The 17,805-nt window shown below is 46.0% G+C and overlaps 3 protein-coding genes across 3 annotated transcripts; 2 read left to right on the plus strand and 1 right to left on the minus strand.

The window, feature by feature from the left end:
* Positions 1-41: 41 nt before the first annotated feature.
* BDR25DRAFT_281098 (DUF89-domain-containing protein) lies at positions 42-1,788 on the plus strand. Its single transcript, XM_033687863.1, has 4 exons — positions 42-98; positions 149-467; positions 545-1,412; positions 1,465-1,788. Exons 1-4 carry the CDS (start codon positions 77-79, stop codon positions 1,696-1,698), a joined length of 1,443 nt encoding a protein of 480 aa, XP_033551100.1. The 5' UTR covers positions 42-76; the 3' UTR covers positions 1,699-1,788.
* A 7,766-nt stretch (positions 1,789-9,554) lies between these two features.
* Positions 9,555-11,359, plus strand: BDR25DRAFT_256004 (acyl-CoA dehydrogenase NM domain-like protein). The gene is made up of 4 exons (XM_033686389.1): positions 9,555-9,807; positions 9,882-10,130; positions 10,201-10,413; positions 10,476-11,359. The coding sequence occupies exons 1-4, from the start codon at positions 9,697-9,699 to the stop codon at positions 11,313-11,315; spliced, it is 1,413 nt and encodes a 470-aa protein (XP_033551101.1). The 5' UTR covers positions 9,555-9,696; the 3' UTR covers positions 11,316-11,359.
* Positions 11,360-15,805: 4,446 nt separating this feature from the next.
* BDR25DRAFT_120418 (Pkinase-domain-containing protein) lies at positions 15,806-17,678 on the minus strand. Its single transcript, XM_033683697.1, has 2 exons — positions 16,190-17,678; positions 15,806-16,139 (listed from the first exon to the last, which is right to left on the minus strand). Exons 1-2 carry the CDS (start codon positions 17,555-17,557, stop codon positions 16,008-16,010), a joined length of 1,500 nt encoding a protein of 499 aa, XP_033551102.1. The 5' UTR covers positions 17,558-17,678; the 3' UTR covers positions 15,806-16,007.
* Positions 17,679-17,805: the final 127 nt, after the last annotated feature.

The raw sequence follows: 17,805 nt of genomic DNA on the forward strand, positions 1-17,805 counted from the left end.
GATATGCCCCACCAATTCTCATCACCATTCTGTGCTTCAATATCGAGCTCATATCGAGCTCGCTGAACCCTTGAAGATGGAGTACGACCCTGAAACTCGTGAGTAAATTATCCTTCTCAATTGTGTATATCTGACTTTCGACCCCCAGCGCAATACAGCACTGGCGACCCAACATCCTTCGCCTACATCTCTGCGCGCGAACGTTGGCCGGTCATCATCACTCAAGGTATCGACGACGTCCACCGGTCTGCCTGGGCTACACAAGATGAAGAGGTGTTAAAAGAGGGGAAGTGGATCGTCTCAGAGCTAGCGAGACTGAAGTACGAGCTCCAGCATGATAGAGAGATAACTCCACTACCTGATGACGGAAGAGAGGATGTGGAGGGATACAATAAGGAATTGAAGGCCTTAGGAAACCCCCGGTGGCATTCTGTGCCGTGGTTATACTCGGAATGCTATTTGTACAGGTATGTATGCACTCACATATATGGCTCGGCACAAGATGATTGGACACTTAGTCCGGGATCCTAATGGCCTTAGGAAGACGCATCTCAAGCATTTTCCAACAAACGCAGAAATGGAAATCCTACGATCTCTTCGCTCGCCAAAAGATGTCGACCTTCCGATCCTCTCGGCCGGCTGTGCTTGAGTTAGCCGCACGATACAAGGACATCGTCACGGGGTTCGAATCGGAGCACACGATTAAAGGGGCGAAGACTCAGGAAGAGCTAGAAGAAGCAGAGAAGATCTTATTCATTGAGATGTGCGAAATATGTCTGTGGGGAAACGCAACCGATCTGTCTCTCCTGACTAATCTGTCTTACGAAGACATTCAGAAGCTGCAGGGTTCGGAAGCACGAAAGGCTTCGGAAAAGAATATTGTCGTCAATGACCTCGGGAAAGCGTTCGCTGTCCTCACTTCGGCCCAGCATTCCGGCAAGAAGGAGAGGAGGGTTGATATTGTGCTTGACAATGCAGGCTTCGAACTCTTCGTGGATCTAATCTTGGCAGGATACCTTCTCGCTGCCGGGCTTGCCGCAACGGTCGTCCTCCACCCCAAGACAATACCATGGTTCGTCTCAGATGTCTTGCCTCAAGACTTCGCTTCTCTTATCTCAGCTCTAGCGGATCCGCAGGCGTTTTACAGCGCTCTATCTGATGACGACAAGCAGGCTGGAAAGACGCCCACGCCGCTTTCTAACGCCGAAGTATCTAATCTGAGCTTCCTCTTCGGCCACTGGAGCCGTATACATGCTGAAGGCCAACTCGTTCTTCGCCCTAATATGTTCTGGACCGAGGGAGGTAGCTATTGGAGGTTACCAAAGACTGCACCAAGCCTGTACGAAGATCTGAAGGAGAGCGAACTCGTAATTTTCAAGGGAGATCTGAATTATCGGAAGCTGACTGCAGATGTAAAGGTCATCTCAATCCATTGGATCAATTTGAAAGACTGATCATTAATAGGCGGCATGGCCTACAACCACCCCTTTCTCGGAAGCTATTGGTCCCATGGGCCCGGCATCCGGTGTTCGTATTCTTGCATTGAGGACTTGTAAAGCTGACGTAGTCGTTGGATTACTCGAGGGCGAGGACGAGAGGATAAAAGCCACAGAGGGCGGTGGAGAGGATAGCGGGGCAAGGAAGTGGGCATGGAGTGGTAAATGGGCCGTCGTGCAATTCAGCGATGGCAAAGCCTGAATGCAGGTTTGGTAATCCCGTCGCCTCGAGTCCAAAGCATGTTATGTCTAGGTGCTATAGATTATAAGGGATAGAACAATTTAGAAAGAGTCCTCAATCAAGACCGAATGACTAAGTTGCCTCGTCCTTGTCTTGAATTCCTTAAGGTAAATTGTAGACACTAGCATTCTTAATATCCTATGCCGCTGAGTCCCCGTTTAATTTAAGCAATCAGAGAACCCCTTTCGCACCCAGCCCCTTTGAGGCTTTTGGGAGGTCCGGATGGGTTTTGCGGTACGTGCCATCTGTGGCTGCACCTCTGTGGTGTTAGTAGCATTTACAATGAATATTACCTGGCTAGGTGTTTCTTCAATCGACTTCAGGCTCTCGTTAGCCCAGGCATGCTCTCCAGCAATATATCCCATGCGTTAGTGTTAGCAAACGTTCGAATCGTTGTGAGCATGCATAGCCATTCGTCGCATATTATGAATGCTCTCGAGAAGCCTCATTTCGGGATAAGATTTGAGCACTCGTGCTGCAACCATCAGCGTCGAAAGTGTCTTTACCGCTTGGGTATCTTAGTATTTGACTTCCTCCACAAGTATTCGACCACTAGTCCAAGGGTGACCAAAATCGATTCGAAGAGCTCAGCAAGTACGTCGGGAAGTGCACCTAGTGGCCTGGATTTGTAAATATCAATTAACATTTAGTTTCGGTTGAGGGGAAGCTGTGTCTCTGTCATTGTCTCTAGAAAAGATTTCCGCACCTCCTACGATTGCTTTGCAGCCTTAGCAAAGACATCGAGTGGTTCGTCTGCCAACAAAGGACTTTTTGTTCCTCCTGTTGCAAACATTGGAAAAAATCCGCAATACACGCGCCATAGTCTCCACTGCATATCAGGTCCAACCACTTTCACTGCTGGTGCACGGGCACTGTTTCTTTCTCGCCAAAGACATCATCCCATTTTATCTGCTGAATATTGGTTTTGAAGGAAGCGATGTTGGCCTCTCTCTCTGTGCTTTGGGGTAGAAGTTTCCAACGACGCAACCAATTTGCATGATAAAGTTTGCCTCGGGGTATCCTTATCTCCAGAATTTGTATCAAACTCTCCACCGGATGACACTATGGCTGGAGCATATCCTACACCGGACGACCGAGTGATGGGAGTCCTCCTGAGGTCGACACCGAGTGGACAATAACTAGATCCAGGTGTTCATTCACTGAGATCCAGGCAGGGGTCATAAGAGGAACCCAAAGGGAGCCTAACGGAAATCAAGGCCAGCGTGCCCAATAGGCCGTACTACTGACAGTACTGAGTACGGTGTACGGTTGATTTAGACCGTACAAACGTACAGCAATCTTCTGTTAGTGCGTACAATAGCTGTTGCCCTAAGTACTGTCTGTAGTACAGTGTACAGTTAGCATTTTAGGATAGCTTGTAAGGCTTAATTTAGTGTTTTAAAAAGCCCTTACTAGAGAAGCTGCTCTAGGGGGCTAATTAGTAAAAAATTTTATATATAATACTAATTTAGCTACTTAGAGGAGACTTTACTTACTTATTTAAATAGTATAGCTTATTAAAATTAAAATAATGCTTATTACTAACTACTTTTTATTATAGAATTGCTTATTTACGCGCTTTATAGCTTTATAGGCCTTATTAAGTTAATCTAGTGTTACTATTATACACTTTATAAAGTCTTAAAGGCTTAAAAAATTAAAAGTAATTTATAATACTTTTACTAGCTTATTCTATAAGGCTATACTACTTACTAGTAATAAGTAATTAAAAAAGTACTTAAAAAAGTGTAATTATAATGCTAGCACTAAGTTTAAGATTAACTAGAGTAATATATAGCTATTAAATTTTAAAAAGGCTTTACTAGCTATATAATTAAGTTACTAAGTAAAAAATAAAAAAATAATAAAAAGTAACTATAAAGTCTTAAAAGTGTAGCTTTATAAAGTAGATTTAATGCTATGTAAAAAGTAAAGTAAAGTTATACACCTTTAGCTCTACTATTAGTGCTATAAGTAACATTATAAAGGCGCTGTAAAAGTAGTTAATAGTTATAACTATATAATAAAGCATCTATAAAAAAAGTATAAAGTTAATATTAATAAAAAGCTTTTACTTAATAGCTTTTAAGCTTTTTAGCACTTATAAAAAGTAACTAAAGTAAAAGTAGTAAGCTTATTACATAGGCTATTTTATACACTTTAGTAAGAAGGCTTTCTGCGCAGTGCCCTAGTAAATTAGGTTATAGTGTAGAATTAATTATTTAAAAACACTATTTCTATAAAAACTTAAAGCTTTATTAGCTAAAATTATATAAATCTTTTTACTACTTTTTTATAATTATACACTATGCTTTTTACTAATATTTAGAATGCATTTATGTAGTAAAAGTAGAAGATTTTAATAGTACTAAATTTAGCATTATTAAAAATTATATTAAGTATAGATATATAAAGTAGTAAAAATTACTTTTTATTTTTTATAGTAGTAGCTTATTTTATTAGTAAGTGTGTATAGGCTACTATTACTACTTTTTTATAACACTAACTTTACTAGATGCTTTACATAAATAATAAATTTTTTTTATTAAATTTAAAAACTTTTATAGTAACTATACTAAAAGTGTGTAAGCTTTTAAAGTAGCTGCTACTATTATTAAATATAATATTATGTTAAAATTTAGTTACTTTATTAGAGATAATATATTAAATAATAATAATAAGCTTATTTAAAGCTTTAATAATTACCTAAATCTACTATATAAGCTTAATAAGCAGCACTAAATCTACTGCGCTAGCTACACTATCTAGGTAGTTATAAAGGCTATTATATATAGTAAAAGTGTTACTAAATTTAAGTAAAAGCTTACTAAAGCTGCTTCTTATAATTAATTTAAGCTATATAGAAAGCGCAGTGTTATTAGGCATTTTTATAACCTTATAAATAGCGTCTTAGCTTTATATAAGCGCATAAGGCTTTTTAACACTATATAAAAAAACTTAGCTAAAAAGAACTTTATTTAGAAGTTTAGTATACTTAATCTTATATATAATAATAAAGTACACTAGCACTTAGTATATTTTATGCTTTTATGCTACTTTAAGCTTAAAAAGGTAATTAGCTACTTTTAAAAGTAATAAAAAAGCTTTTTTAATACTAAAAATAAGGCTTACTATACTAGATTTAACACTTTATTAGATTTTATAACTAAGAATAATTAAAATAAGATTAAGCACTTTATAAGCTTTTTAAAAAAGTTTTATTAAATAATAAAAAAACTTAAAAGTAATAGCTTATTTAGCTTACTTTAGTAAATAATTATAAAGCTATAGTACTTTTAAATCTACTTTAATTAAATAAGTAACACTTTTACTAATAAGCCTAGCTTTTTTTACTTTAAAAGTGCTATCTAGTTTAGCTATTAGAAGCTTATAACTTACTAAAGTAAGCTAATTCTTAAGCCTTTAGCCTTATATTATGTAGTAGTAACTATACTTTATTTTTAGCTGTAATTACTGTAGTTTTAAACTTACTAGCGCTATTATAAAGCTTAGATTAATAAGGTAACTTAGTTAATAAAAATAATCTTTATATAGTATATAAATGCTAAAAATAAAAATAAAAATAAAAATAAAAATAAAGCTAAAGCTTTATTTTTAAAGTGTTATAAACTACTTAGTAGTAACTATTATAACATTAATTATAAAAACTACTTTACTATTAACTTTTTTCTTATAATAAATAAGCGCTTATATAAGTGTAAAAGGCTATTAAATAAGCTATAATTTTACTATAACACTATACACCTTAATCTCTATAAGAATTACTTATTACTATATAAAGATCTTTTATAGTAGTAGCCTACTAAAAGTAAATTAAGCTATTTTATTTTTTATAAAATTACTTTTAATTTTCTTACTATTCTAGCTATAAGCTATAAGTGTAAGAGGTGTTTTAGTACTACTAGCTATACTATAACTAATAATTATAATAACTTATTAGGTGTAATAATTAAGGCTATACAGCTACAAAAGCACTAGATTAAACACTAAATAGTAAGAAGTAAGATTCTAGCTTTAGCTGCTTACATTACTAGAGAAAATAGCCTTATAGAGAGCTATTAGGCCTTTAACTCTGCCTTTTCTATAGTATAGCGTATTAATAGTTATAATGTACATTAATTGTATAGTACTACCTGTATAGCTTATTTTAAACAGTGCGGTTACTGTCTGTACAGCTGCCTCTCCTCCTCACGACTGTACGTACGTACAGGCAATCTTGTCCGTACAGGCCTCAAAATCTCCTAATCGTACAGTAGTACGGACTGTTGGGCACGCTGATCAAGGCCATGACGAAGGCCTCATGGTTAGTATGAGGGACGACACTTTAGGAGACATTACGGAACCTGAAACCGAGTCTAGTCCTACGACAATGGACATAAACATGGCAACAAGTGCGGTGTGGTTTCATCAGGCCCTAAGAACATTAAAAGAACGAACGGTACCGGTAGAGGTTGTTATTGCCCAGATTTAGCAAGTTTTCGGATGAAGTAAACGGGCCACCTCTTTCTCAGCCCTCTACACCTCCACCAGCAAGAAACATTCCCGTGTTGAGTGAGCCCAAATGGAAGATGTGATCAGGGCGCGCGCTTCTTTGAAACGAGTTTACGAGCTTCGGAGCACATTCATACCGAGCAGAAATTGGGAGGAGATACAGTACCGGGTCTAGCCATAACAGCTGTCGGTTAGGGAAGAAGTTCACATGCCCTTGGAAGTGGGCCGTCAAGATCCCTTCCAAGGGGAGGGTGGCAGCAAGTCTTCACATCACCTGTGTCACAAACACCAACCGAAGCTTGGAGCTAAACCAGACATCCAAGCCTAGTGATACAACACCTAATGGTCCCAGTATGCATCCATATTCGATCGGCACATCTCCTCGGGGCATTATCCAATATCACCAATCTCTTTTTTTTTTGGAGAAGTTGTCTTCCTGTCCCCGTTCAAATTCTGTTTCAAAAATGAAATGAGAATAAGGGCCCCTTGGAACAAACTGGAGTAGCGAACAAACTCCAACCAAAGTGAAAGCGATGGAAAATACGAAGCGATAAGGCCAAACATTTTGGACCATTTTTGAGTCCCTATTGAGCTCTTCGACACCGTGTTGAGACTAGAGCTTGAGCGGTACCACGCTCTTATGTCAAAGGTGGGCAAGCACATCTTACCTAATGATCTCTGTTTTTTGTTCTGATGGGAACAGGAGGTTATTTGTTCTGATCTTAAAGACTAACATCACTAAGTCTACAGTGTTGTTGCTGGCTGAGAATGGTTGAAAGTGGAGAAAAGGTCCTCTATAGTTAGATGTTTGTACGAAGCATCAAATGGTCATATCTATGACACCGACCTGTAGGATTTCGATATCCAGCAATATCTGGAGTGGAAAAGAATTACTGAGCTCCCAGAATACCCTTTGGAACTCTGTCTAAGAGCTAGTGACGTCCGAACAAAATTGCGGAGTGAGGATTCAAGGACGTGGAGCTGTAATCAAAGGACCAGGTCTTACATTGTTGATATACTAGAATCCCCCTATGATTATAACAGTAAGATGTCTGTAATTCATTTGTCTTTTCATTTATGACCACAATTAATAAATTGCGGCTTGGTTCTCAAGTGATAATTGATTAGTCACTCGCAATATTATACAAATCAGATTGGAAATTTAAATAGTACATCAAGCACTGGCATATCTTCCCACGGTCGGATGGCTGGGGAAACTCCTGAAGAAGCTAAGGTCCTGTTGCATCCCTGTTAGAATGGGACTTCACTTTCCTTCTACCATCGTAACGGCAGCTCTCATTCTTTCTACCAGTGGAGATTGTTTTATACGCTCTCTGCGTCTTCTCGACCAGACAAGTGCAATTTGGGTTGCGCGAGATGATGCGGCAAATGACAACCTCGGAACCACATGACTGGAGCTCAGAAGAAGAGGAGCTGTTCCATATGACATTCTAACCCAAAGTAAAACGACATCTGCGTAGGATATTGAGAATATGCGTGTGGTTCTGGAGATGTGCTCTGGGGTCATGTTTTCCTTCCCGAAAATTTGGCTAATAGTTATCCTCTAGGGGCACAGAATGCAAAACATTGATAATTAGATCCTCTAAACCTCTGATGCTATTTCAGACTAAGCACTAGTCTGCGTGCCTTTCCTTCAAATCGCCCCGGAGCACAGCATTATCGTTTGATGCTTAACGATCCGGTACAGAGGTTTTCTGCACAATCGTCCAATGGAGCCGAAACACCGACAACTTTCCCATATATTCCAACCCATCACCACGTGTCTCACCAGGAGCTGTGGCAGCGCCGATGAAGACCTCCCCCTGATTTCAGAATCTAGTCGAGGCAGTTCTTCTACTCGCCCTGGTCCATCTTAGACAGCTACACATTGCAGCTATCACCACAGTTGTCGTAGTTGTTACCTTATACGCAGCTAAGCCGAGTAAGTTACTTACTTACAGGAGCCTAGTGAAGTATAGAACAGCCTCGATATGGGTTCCTGAAAATGGTCGAAGTCTACTAGCGCTGTAATGAGACTACTTCCCCAAACATATACATTAGTCACATACTCTATTTTCATCGTATGGGGCCCGAGAAGTCGATATAGTTAATTTAATCATCATAGAGAGTCATCTGGTTCGTTACGAAGTGTGTATCGCTGTTGCTGATGGTATGCGGAACTTGGAGGTGAGTATGTCGAACGCCACACCGCTACAGGACCAAGTTAGCATCATCCCCGACATCCCAGGTTAGCGTTTAGCGAAAGCATAAGATACGTAAATCTATTAAAGGCTGCAACGCATCACACATTAGTGATTGCCCCCTACCTTGAACTGAATGCTGAGAACCAGCTTCGATTCTGGAAAGAAGGCTCTGACTGATCTAACAGGGCAGCTCTGCTATGCCTTGGCTGTCTGTACCTAACTGTTGATAATTGGGCGGTTCTTGCCGATAACGAATAGTCTACATATTTCAAGACAATTTTTGGAATTGCCTGTAAGGCAATCTGGGATTCTAGCGACCGAGAGGGTACACTGCGAGAGATTTCTTACAGATTCCTCTCCCAGATTCGTCAAGCATCAGAGGAGTAATGTCACCACCGACCAAGAATTAAGGATGTTTCAAGTGGTAGTAGTGAATATGATTGGCAAAAGTGCGGAGTTTAGCAGAGTCTGCAGGATATTGATCTAAGATGGTTGATGGCATAGATATCCTTACCAAGGAAAGGCTTCACCCATGCTTCGGCAAATTATGGAAATCTCTGGACAGGTTCAAACTATGTATAATTCGCCTTCTCCAAGCTACAGATGCGACAATCCAAAGCCAGGACCAATGGTTCAAGTGCGTCGTCTGAGATGGAATAGACTTGAATGCCGAATTCGGACTCAATCCCCAAGTTTTATTCAAGTAACCCTTTATACCCTTAGATACTACAGTTCTTTGAAAGAGATAAATGTGTACATCGCTCTTCATAATGAAGGGGGCATGGAAATACTCTTAGCGCCAAGACATGTAATTGTGAATGGAACCAGCTCTCTGATTGGCCAGGCCAGCAAACTCCCATCCCCCTTTCTAGTACATCAACCTAGGTACTTCAATTGCATCCCCGGCTGTTCAACCCCACTTCAGCACTAAATTCCTAATATTTTGATGATATAATCGCCCCAAAGACAAATCTCACAGGGTCCTTGCTTCTCCTCAGCCAATCGTTTCGGCCAGTCCACGAACCTCGGCAAAAGTTCTGTGGAAACCGCGTTGCGGGGGGATCGCAAAGTGTCTCCCCAGTCATCCCGTCTAAACGCCGAGACGACTGTAACCCCAAGCTTAAAACTCGTCATGTCCGAGTCGTCTACATCACTGTTCAATTACTCTGATTTTCCTGTTTGAAAGCTGCAGCTACACCCAACGAATCTCCTACCTACACATCACAGTATTATTTTGGGAAAGATGTCGGAATTACTAGTTAATACACAGAATGGCCATCTCTCGGCTTCCCAGCGCATTCCCGCCATTGCAAGACCCTTTGTTAGTGAGAGGGCTGCGAAGACTTTGGATCTTGTGCGTGAATCCCTTGACTGTACCCTACTTCTCTTTCTCTTTGCCCTGCAGCTTCTAATGTATTCATTGCATAGGTAGAGAAGTTCGTAGAAGAAGAATGCATCCCTGCTGACGAAGTCTATACACGCCAAATCGGCGAAACAACCGCGCAACGCTTTGCCTCACACCCACAGATCATCGAGGATCTGAAAGTCAAAGCTAGGAAGCTGGGACTGTGGAATATGTTCCTTCCTAAGAACCATTTTAAGGAAGGCGCGGGGTTTAGTAATTTGGAGTATGGCTTGATGGCCGAGTATCTTGGGAAGAGTAGAACTGCTAGTGAGGTATGGATGATATCCACAGCTTCCTACCTCTAGCTTGGTTAGAAAGTATGAGATGCTGATGTGGATATAGGCTACCAATTGCGCAGCCCCGGATACTGGCAACATGGAAGTTATCGCCAAGTACGGCAGCGAGCAGCAGAAGCGTCGATGGCTTGACCCGCTGCTCGAAGGCAAGATCCGATCTGCCTTCTTGATGACAGAACCACAGGTAGCTTCTAGTGATGCTACCAACATCGAAATGACGATCAAGCGGGACGGTGACTCGTATGTTCTCAATGGCCAAGTACATTCCCTTCCCTCACTACCCACCCCCTCCATCACCAACCCCCTAACCGGCTCATATAGAAATGGTGGTCCTCCGGCATTGGCGACCCGCGCTGTGAAATCTACATCGTGCTCGGCAAAACCGCACCTAACCACCCCGATAAATACGCTCAACAATCCGTGATCCTCGTCCCGCACGACGCCCCCGGCATCACCATCCACCGGATGCTCTCTGTTTTCGGTTACGACGACGCTCCTCACGGCCACGGTCACGTCACCTTCACTAACGTTCGAGTCCCCGCCTCTAACATGGTCCTCGGCGAAGGCCGCGGCTTCGAAATCATTCAAGGGCGGCTCGGCCCCGGACGAATCCACCACGCAATGCGGTCTATTGGCGCCGCTGAAAAAGCACTAGAATGGTTCCTCGCGCGCCTGAATGATGAGCGCAAAAAGCCGTTCGGCGAAATGCTGCACAAGCATGGGATAATGCTCGAACGGGTTGCACGGTCCCGGATCGAAATCGACGCCGCGCGCCTTGCAGTCCTGAACGCTGCCATTAAAATCGACGAATCCAACGCCAAGGGCGCGTTGAAAGAGATCGCGGAAGTCAAGGTCCTAGTCCCAGCTGTTAACCTGACGGTTATTGACCGCGCGATTCAAGCGTATGGCGGCGGAGGCGTGAGCCAGGATACTCCGCTCGCGAATATGTATGCGCAAGGGCGGACGATGAGAATTGTAGATGGGCCGGATGAAGTGCATTTGTTGCAGTTGGGGAAGAATGAGAATAAACGTGGGCCGGCGCATAAGCGCAGGATTGATGCACAGAAGAAGAGGGGTGAGGAGTTGTGTAGAGAGTATGGGGTTGGCACGAATGATAAGTTGTATTTGAATAGGAAGAGTGGGGAGGGGAGTAGGTTGTAGATAGGCAGGGATGGGACGGGACGGGAGGCATATTGGGTGTGTTGAGGATTTGGACTAAGCTGACAGCATGGTAGATAAAATGCATCATTCATCACCTTAGCACAAATATTGTCTTCTCTTCGTGGGACTCGACTTAAATGAGTCGAAGCTGTTAAGTTCATACTCTCACAATAGAATATGTCACTCGCGAGCGATTCTAATCAAAAAGACTTTGCAGAACGAAGAATAGATTTGCTGGGATATGCAATAGCTAGATCAAACCGCCGTAACAGCATTAACGCTTCATAAAGCCTTCCCACCCATGAATAAAAGAGTCTCAACCCACAATGGATGACTAATCCTTGAACACCATATCGATGCAAAAACACCTATCCATGCATGCATGCAAAAAAATCACAAAGAATAGTTAGCTGCAAACGCAAATCGTAAATCAAGAAATTCGGCAACCGAGTCCGCTCTTAAGGTTGTCGAGGGAGCAGAATCAATCCGCTTACCTCCCTCACCCCCCAACGAACAAATCCCCAACATCATCATCACCCGGCGAATCATCCACACTGGTGTCATTCGAGCTATTATTCGGCTCATTATAGCTCTCAGCTCGCCTCAGCGGGCTCCGCTTCTTCCTTCTCGGCCTATCCCTGTCGACGTTTATGTCTATATGTGACTCCTTGCCCAGTTCTTCCGCTTTGAGAAGATCGACGGCGCGATTCACTTCTTCCCACGAGGGGCGGCTGTCGCGAGAACCGCGTGGTGTGGCGGGCCCGGATTGCGTCGCTAGGACTTGGATTCTTTTCGCTTGATCCTCGGCTTCGGCTTCAGCAATGGTGGTGGTAGGGGTGGGAAGACCCGTGCCGTCGACCTCATTGCCGTCGAGGACCGGAGTGCCGTCGGGGTTGACCCTGATCTGCACGGGCGACGATCCTGCTTCTGAGGTTGCATCGGGGGTGACGGGCGTTGAGGGACTAAATTCAACTTGGACGGGGCTCCGTCTTCCATCTGTCTCCGCATCTGAAGTCACGTTGATGCCGTCGCTGAGATGGCCGCTAGGTTCGCTGAGACCTGAGGTATCACTTCGCCACATATTCCGGAATGTGCGCCTACGGCTGACATTTCTAGAGGCTTCGGGCGTCCCGGGCGGAGTATCGAAGAAGCGGGAGTACTTGCTACCGAGCTGCTGGACTATGGGGACATCTAGTTGAGTGCCCACTGTTCCTGACCGAACAAAGAGAACTAGGCCAAGACAGAGGAGAAGGAGTGTGGACTGTACGACGGCCATTCTCTTTTGCCAAACCAATTCGTCGGCAACAAGACTCAACCTCGCTCCAATCTCCCCTACCTCGGCTTTCTGCCTCTCCTTCATGCTTTCAAGCTCTAGGATCGTACTCTGCCACAGCTGATCATACATACTGCGGTAGCTCTTCAGCTCCAGCATGACCGTGCTGTTCAGGTGGTCCAAGAATTTCTCCGTCTTTGAAAGCTGCCGCTTTTCTACTTTAATGAACGCATCGCGGAGAATCCGGGATTGCTCTTCGATGTATTGAAGAGAGAGGGTGCTATTGGCTTCGAGTTGCTGAAGGCGTTTGTGGATCGATTTGAAGAAGGATTCTTGGGTGGTTGGGGATGCCGTATTGGGCTGGGTCTGTGACGAGCTGCGGGTCTGCGAGTCCTTCTGGATGGGCGTGCTATTGGTCGTCACGTTGGAGGCCGCTTTGGTTGGTGGAGATGTAGCAGGAGTGTTTGAAGTTTCATTGACAGAAGCTTTGGAGGCTGCGTTTCCGTTCTGGTGAAAGAGGGGCCCTGTAGAAGCGGCCCTCTCGTCCGCGGAGGGTTGAGATGCAGATCCGGCCTTAGTCGAGTTTGTGGCAGCAGGTAGTTCAGTGCGTTGACTATTCTCAACAAGGGTAGTTTCTGTCTTCCCTGCATCGCTGGTGTTATGGGAATCTGACGACGGCGGTGACGGTGCAGCCGATTGCTCAGACTTCTTCTCGGCATCGCTGGACACAGCATTAGAGTCGGTGGGCGGTGCAGAGTCCGCAGATCTAGAACGGGCATTTTCGGGACTCGACTGATGTGGTTCTGCGTTGGCTTTTGGGCTGGTTGCTTCTGTAGTGTCTGCAGGTTGTGATGCGTTGTCTGCTTTTGTGGGTACTCCCGGCACTATGTCTGTCCCTTTCTCCGGTTCAATCGGCACCTGCTCGGCTGGTACAGGCCCACTATCCGTAACCGCAGCGGCTGTCATAATCGGTTCTCCCTCTGCGGCCTCAATCGGCTCTACAAAGTCATCATCCCCCCGGGCTTCCTCCTCCTCGCGCCTGAACTGCTCCATCATCGTGGTGCCATGAACTCGTAACAAACTGAGTGGACAATAAAACTCATTACCATAATGCGTAAGGAACTCAATACGTAGATATCGTGCCCAGATTTGGGGTGCCTTGACAAGGAAAGGTTGGATGTCTCGTGAATTGCGCGCTTCAAAAGTAGCCAGGGTTCTCCAGCGGTCCATCTTCACTGGATATCGATCAGACACACTGACCCGAAAATGACGGAACATAGAAGAAAAGAACTCATAGTTTGCTAGAACAACCGTGTCGACAAGAATGTCGTCACAGAGTTCGACAATGACGAATTTATTCTGGGCCGAACATTCGTTCAGCATGTAGCTGTCCTTGTTCTCAACGAGAACGGCAGACGAGCTCTTAGCTCGAGAGTTGGTCTTGAGGACAGTGGCCGCACAGTCAAAAGAGGCGTAATTGAAACGCTCCTTGCACGTCTTCCCAGCATCTTTGCTGAGCGCCCAGGAGCTCGGGGCGACATTGTCTTCATCTTCTGCTGGCTTCGTGGCCTCGACAGAATCCTGGGTCCCGGAAGGAGAGCTCGCAGTTCCAACCCCCCCTTCGGCAGGGTCTCCGAATCCACCAAAGTCTATCTCGATTTCTGACTCCTCTCCTAATGAGTCGAGTGCATTGATATTGACTGGTCGCCGCTGGGCTCTGGATTCAGACGAGGCGGCCCGACCTTGCCCAACGTTCTCGGGCGACTGGTCAGCACGGACAAGATTCTTCTTCTTCCAATCTTCGAACGATAGGAAATTGGCGTTGTCAAGGGGGGAATCGGTCTCGGCTTCGGCATCAGATTGACTGCTGGTCGTGCTGCTAGCCGTCGCGGTATCGGGAGCACCGGTCTCCTGGGAGGTGGGAATTGTGCTCGCGCTCGAATCGCCAAGTGCCTTCGTTTCCTGCCGGTTATCTGCAGCGCCGTCCCCTATCCACGGTATCGCCACCCAGGGGCTGGGCAATGCCTCTCCTGAAGAATCTGATCCCGACGATGCCGCCTGGGTGGGTGCCGACCAAGCGGTCCTTAGGCATTGCTGCGGCAGTGTGTGCGTGATGTAGTTGATGGTGCGGAAAGGACATGTCCTGTCAGAGAAGGACGCGGTCGAGGGCTTCAACGACGGCGAAGTGAGTACAGAAGGGCTCTTGGTCGCGCTACTGGAGGCGACGGAGACGCTGGAGGGATTTTCGGCCAGAGTGGTGTCATTTGTGGGCTGGGCCGGCGTCGGAATGCTGCAGAGCAGGAGTAGGGTTGTCCATTTGCAGACTCGTGCGCCAATCGAGGGCATTGCTTGGTCGCATAGCTTATCCTAGCTACGAGTGGTGCAGAAGGAGGTGCCCGACGACCTGCGGCGGCACCATGAGCAGCTTCAGGTATATGAACAGGCTGCAGAGTGCGAAACCACGGTGTGAAGGTTTGTTTTGGCGAAAGCGTTCGTGCAAGGTGTCGTATTCACCGCCTCGAACCAGAGTAGTTCCTTTGTCCAGAGCTCAGACATCATTGCCAAGATGTCAAGATTGGGGAATTCACCACATCACCCACTTCGCCCACACTGGGGCCGACTAGCGCCGAAATGTGACACCAAGAATTAGTTCCGCCCTTTGGGTATATGACGTCTCTCCAAAGTTACTGTACAATACTAATACAACAAGGTCCTTAAGCAAATCCATATCATGCACTGCGATCAGACCTCACAAATGTACTCGGCACATCATGAAACCCGAATCGTAAACCATGTGTGTGCTCTAACGCGGGCATACGGCGCAACGCACGGCACGCTCAAAATACAAGCATCATGCGTGCGTGCGTGCTATCATCAGAAGGAAACAAGAATCGCCACGGGGTACCCCTTCCCCTACCACCACCAACCCTATGTTACCAGTACTCAAAATACAACACACCAAATAAGCCTTTGGGAGCGAGCGAAAGCCAACCTGACTACCACCCAAAAATTCTGAACATTCCTCCCGCCTGAAGCCTGTAATCGCTCCTGCAAAAATCCCGCCGGCCGTCTCTAGGTCTTGTTGGTTTCGTGTTTGTCCTTGGGAACGCCGTGCTGATAATGGTCAAACGCCATGCGAACGAAAAGGGGAAAATGTGCAAACAGGGCCAGAGTGGGTGCTCCCGCTATGCTGTTGCATCATGATTAAAGGGTATGTCTCGCTAGAACTGGTCTATGCTGAGTTGCAAAGAAGAGAAGAATCGGCGAGGGGTATTAAATCGAGTCTCTGAGGGCGACATGGATTCAGTTGGCTCGAGATGGGGAAGAAGTGTCGTAATCAGACCAGACTGACGAAATTGAGCGCCAGTGCTACTTGGAGGATAGCATCAGCGATTGGTGTCCCTGGCCCCGATATACTTTTAGAAGCCTTCGTCGCCAGCGCGGCAGACTTTGATCTCCTTGACCCATTCGGAGAAGAGAACTTGGTGGGCTGTGAGCCGACGAGTCGGGTTAGGGTCAAGGATCGAATAGATCACGTTACGGCATTGACGCTGCCGCCACATTAGCTTGAAAATCTCTGAAAGGGGCTGGGACGACTCACCCGTCGCAAAACTTCAATGGGCCTGTAGCCTGCCTCCTCTTTTCGGTCTTCCAGGTACCGATCAAAGAATTCATCCTCGCCCTTCTGAGCAACACGCCAAAGGTGACGTCCGGTCCTCATGGCCATGTAGATAATGCCACAGGCCCACACGTCGACAGCACGCGGGTCGAATTCACGATCAACGTATTCCTCCGGAGCAATGTAAGGAGCTGACCCGCACAGTCCAGCAGTCATGTGAGCTTCCTTTTCCCAGGCCATGCGGAAGCACTCCCCGTTCCCGAAGTCGGTGATCTTGATGGAGCCGTGCTGGGTCAGGAGGAGATTTTCGGGTTTTAGGTCACGGTGCGCCACGCCCATCTCGTGCATGTACTCGACGCCCCGCATGAGCTGCTTGAAGAAGCAGTCAGCCTCGGCAACTTCGAGCTGGCCAGCTGCGAGAACGAGAGTGTACAAGTCGCCACCAGAACAGTACTCCATAACTTCGCAGTAGATGCCCTTGTCGTCCTGAAGGAGATCCAATGTGTTGATGACGTTTGGATGTTGCATTGAGGAAGAAATGCAGAATTCGGCAGTTAAACGCTTGGTGTACTTCTTGGAAGACTCTCCTGGCCGTTGCTTGAACTCCTTGACAGCATATAGCTGTTCGCGCTTGGGGTCCTTTGCGTCAGTCTTGTGCGCAACACGCACAATGCCAAAGGCACCGCGTCCGACCACCTCTTGACATTTGCCGTATTTCTGAACCAGGGTTTGAGAAGTATTGGTGCTGGAATTCTTCTGTTCTGCAAGTTTCTCCTTCTCGTTCCGCATGACATCGACCCAGTTTGCCATCAAGCTTAGGGGCTGCTCGTCGTGGTGTCCCTCCTTCTTCTTGCCCATCATGAGGTTCTGGAACATATCGGTCAGCTTCTCTTGGCGCTTCGCAACCTTGAGGTGATGTTCGTGCGTGCCATCTTCGTTGACCCAGTAGCGTCTGTATGGAGGGAGTGCAGCGTCTTTCTTCTTGGTTGTGGCGGATGCCTGGCGCGAGGGCGCCGGGCGGCCGGTGGTGCTCGAGACAGTTGACGCGGCACTGTTTGCAGCTTTGGACTCGGCGTTCTTTTCGGAGAGGTTGATACGCGAAGACTCTCTGCTGTCGTCTCTTCGGCCAAACATGCCGCTGATGCGCGACGTCATCGTGGGCTTCTTTGGCTTTAGAGCCGCATCGCCGTTCGCCTGCACGCCGTTCACCCCAGGATGCGAGGGAGGCGGAAGAGCGAACTGGGCATCGGGTTGCGAGTGCAATGAAGAAACGGTGGAGACGGAGGGCACTGGTGAGGCGACGGGTTTGGAGGCTGCGCTGGGAGGGTTGCTACCGGTTGGGGCGGCCATGGCTACAGTTGTCGTCGGACTCGACGGCAAAGATGGACGGGCTGAGGACAGAAAGTTGGAGGATTGTTCTGCGGAGACGTACGTGTACGTCTCGAGGGCTGGGGCGCAGCCCAGATTGTGTTATTGTGTTACCCGCAAAACGGCGGTGTTTCTCCTGCGGTTGGTGGTGGAGATCAGGTTGAGGAGGGTGTGTTGGGTGTGACTTGGGTTTATGTGGGAAGTCACGGTGAAGGACTCAGGCGATGGCA

This window comes from Lindgomyces ingoldianus (genome assembly GCF_010093535.1).
Source record: "Lindgomyces ingoldianus strain ATCC 200398 unplaced genomic scaffold BDR25scaffold_7, whole genome shotgun sequence".
Lineage (NCBI taxonomy): Eukaryota > Fungi > Ascomycota > Dothideomycetes > Pleosporales > Lindgomycetaceae > Lindgomyces > Lindgomyces ingoldianus.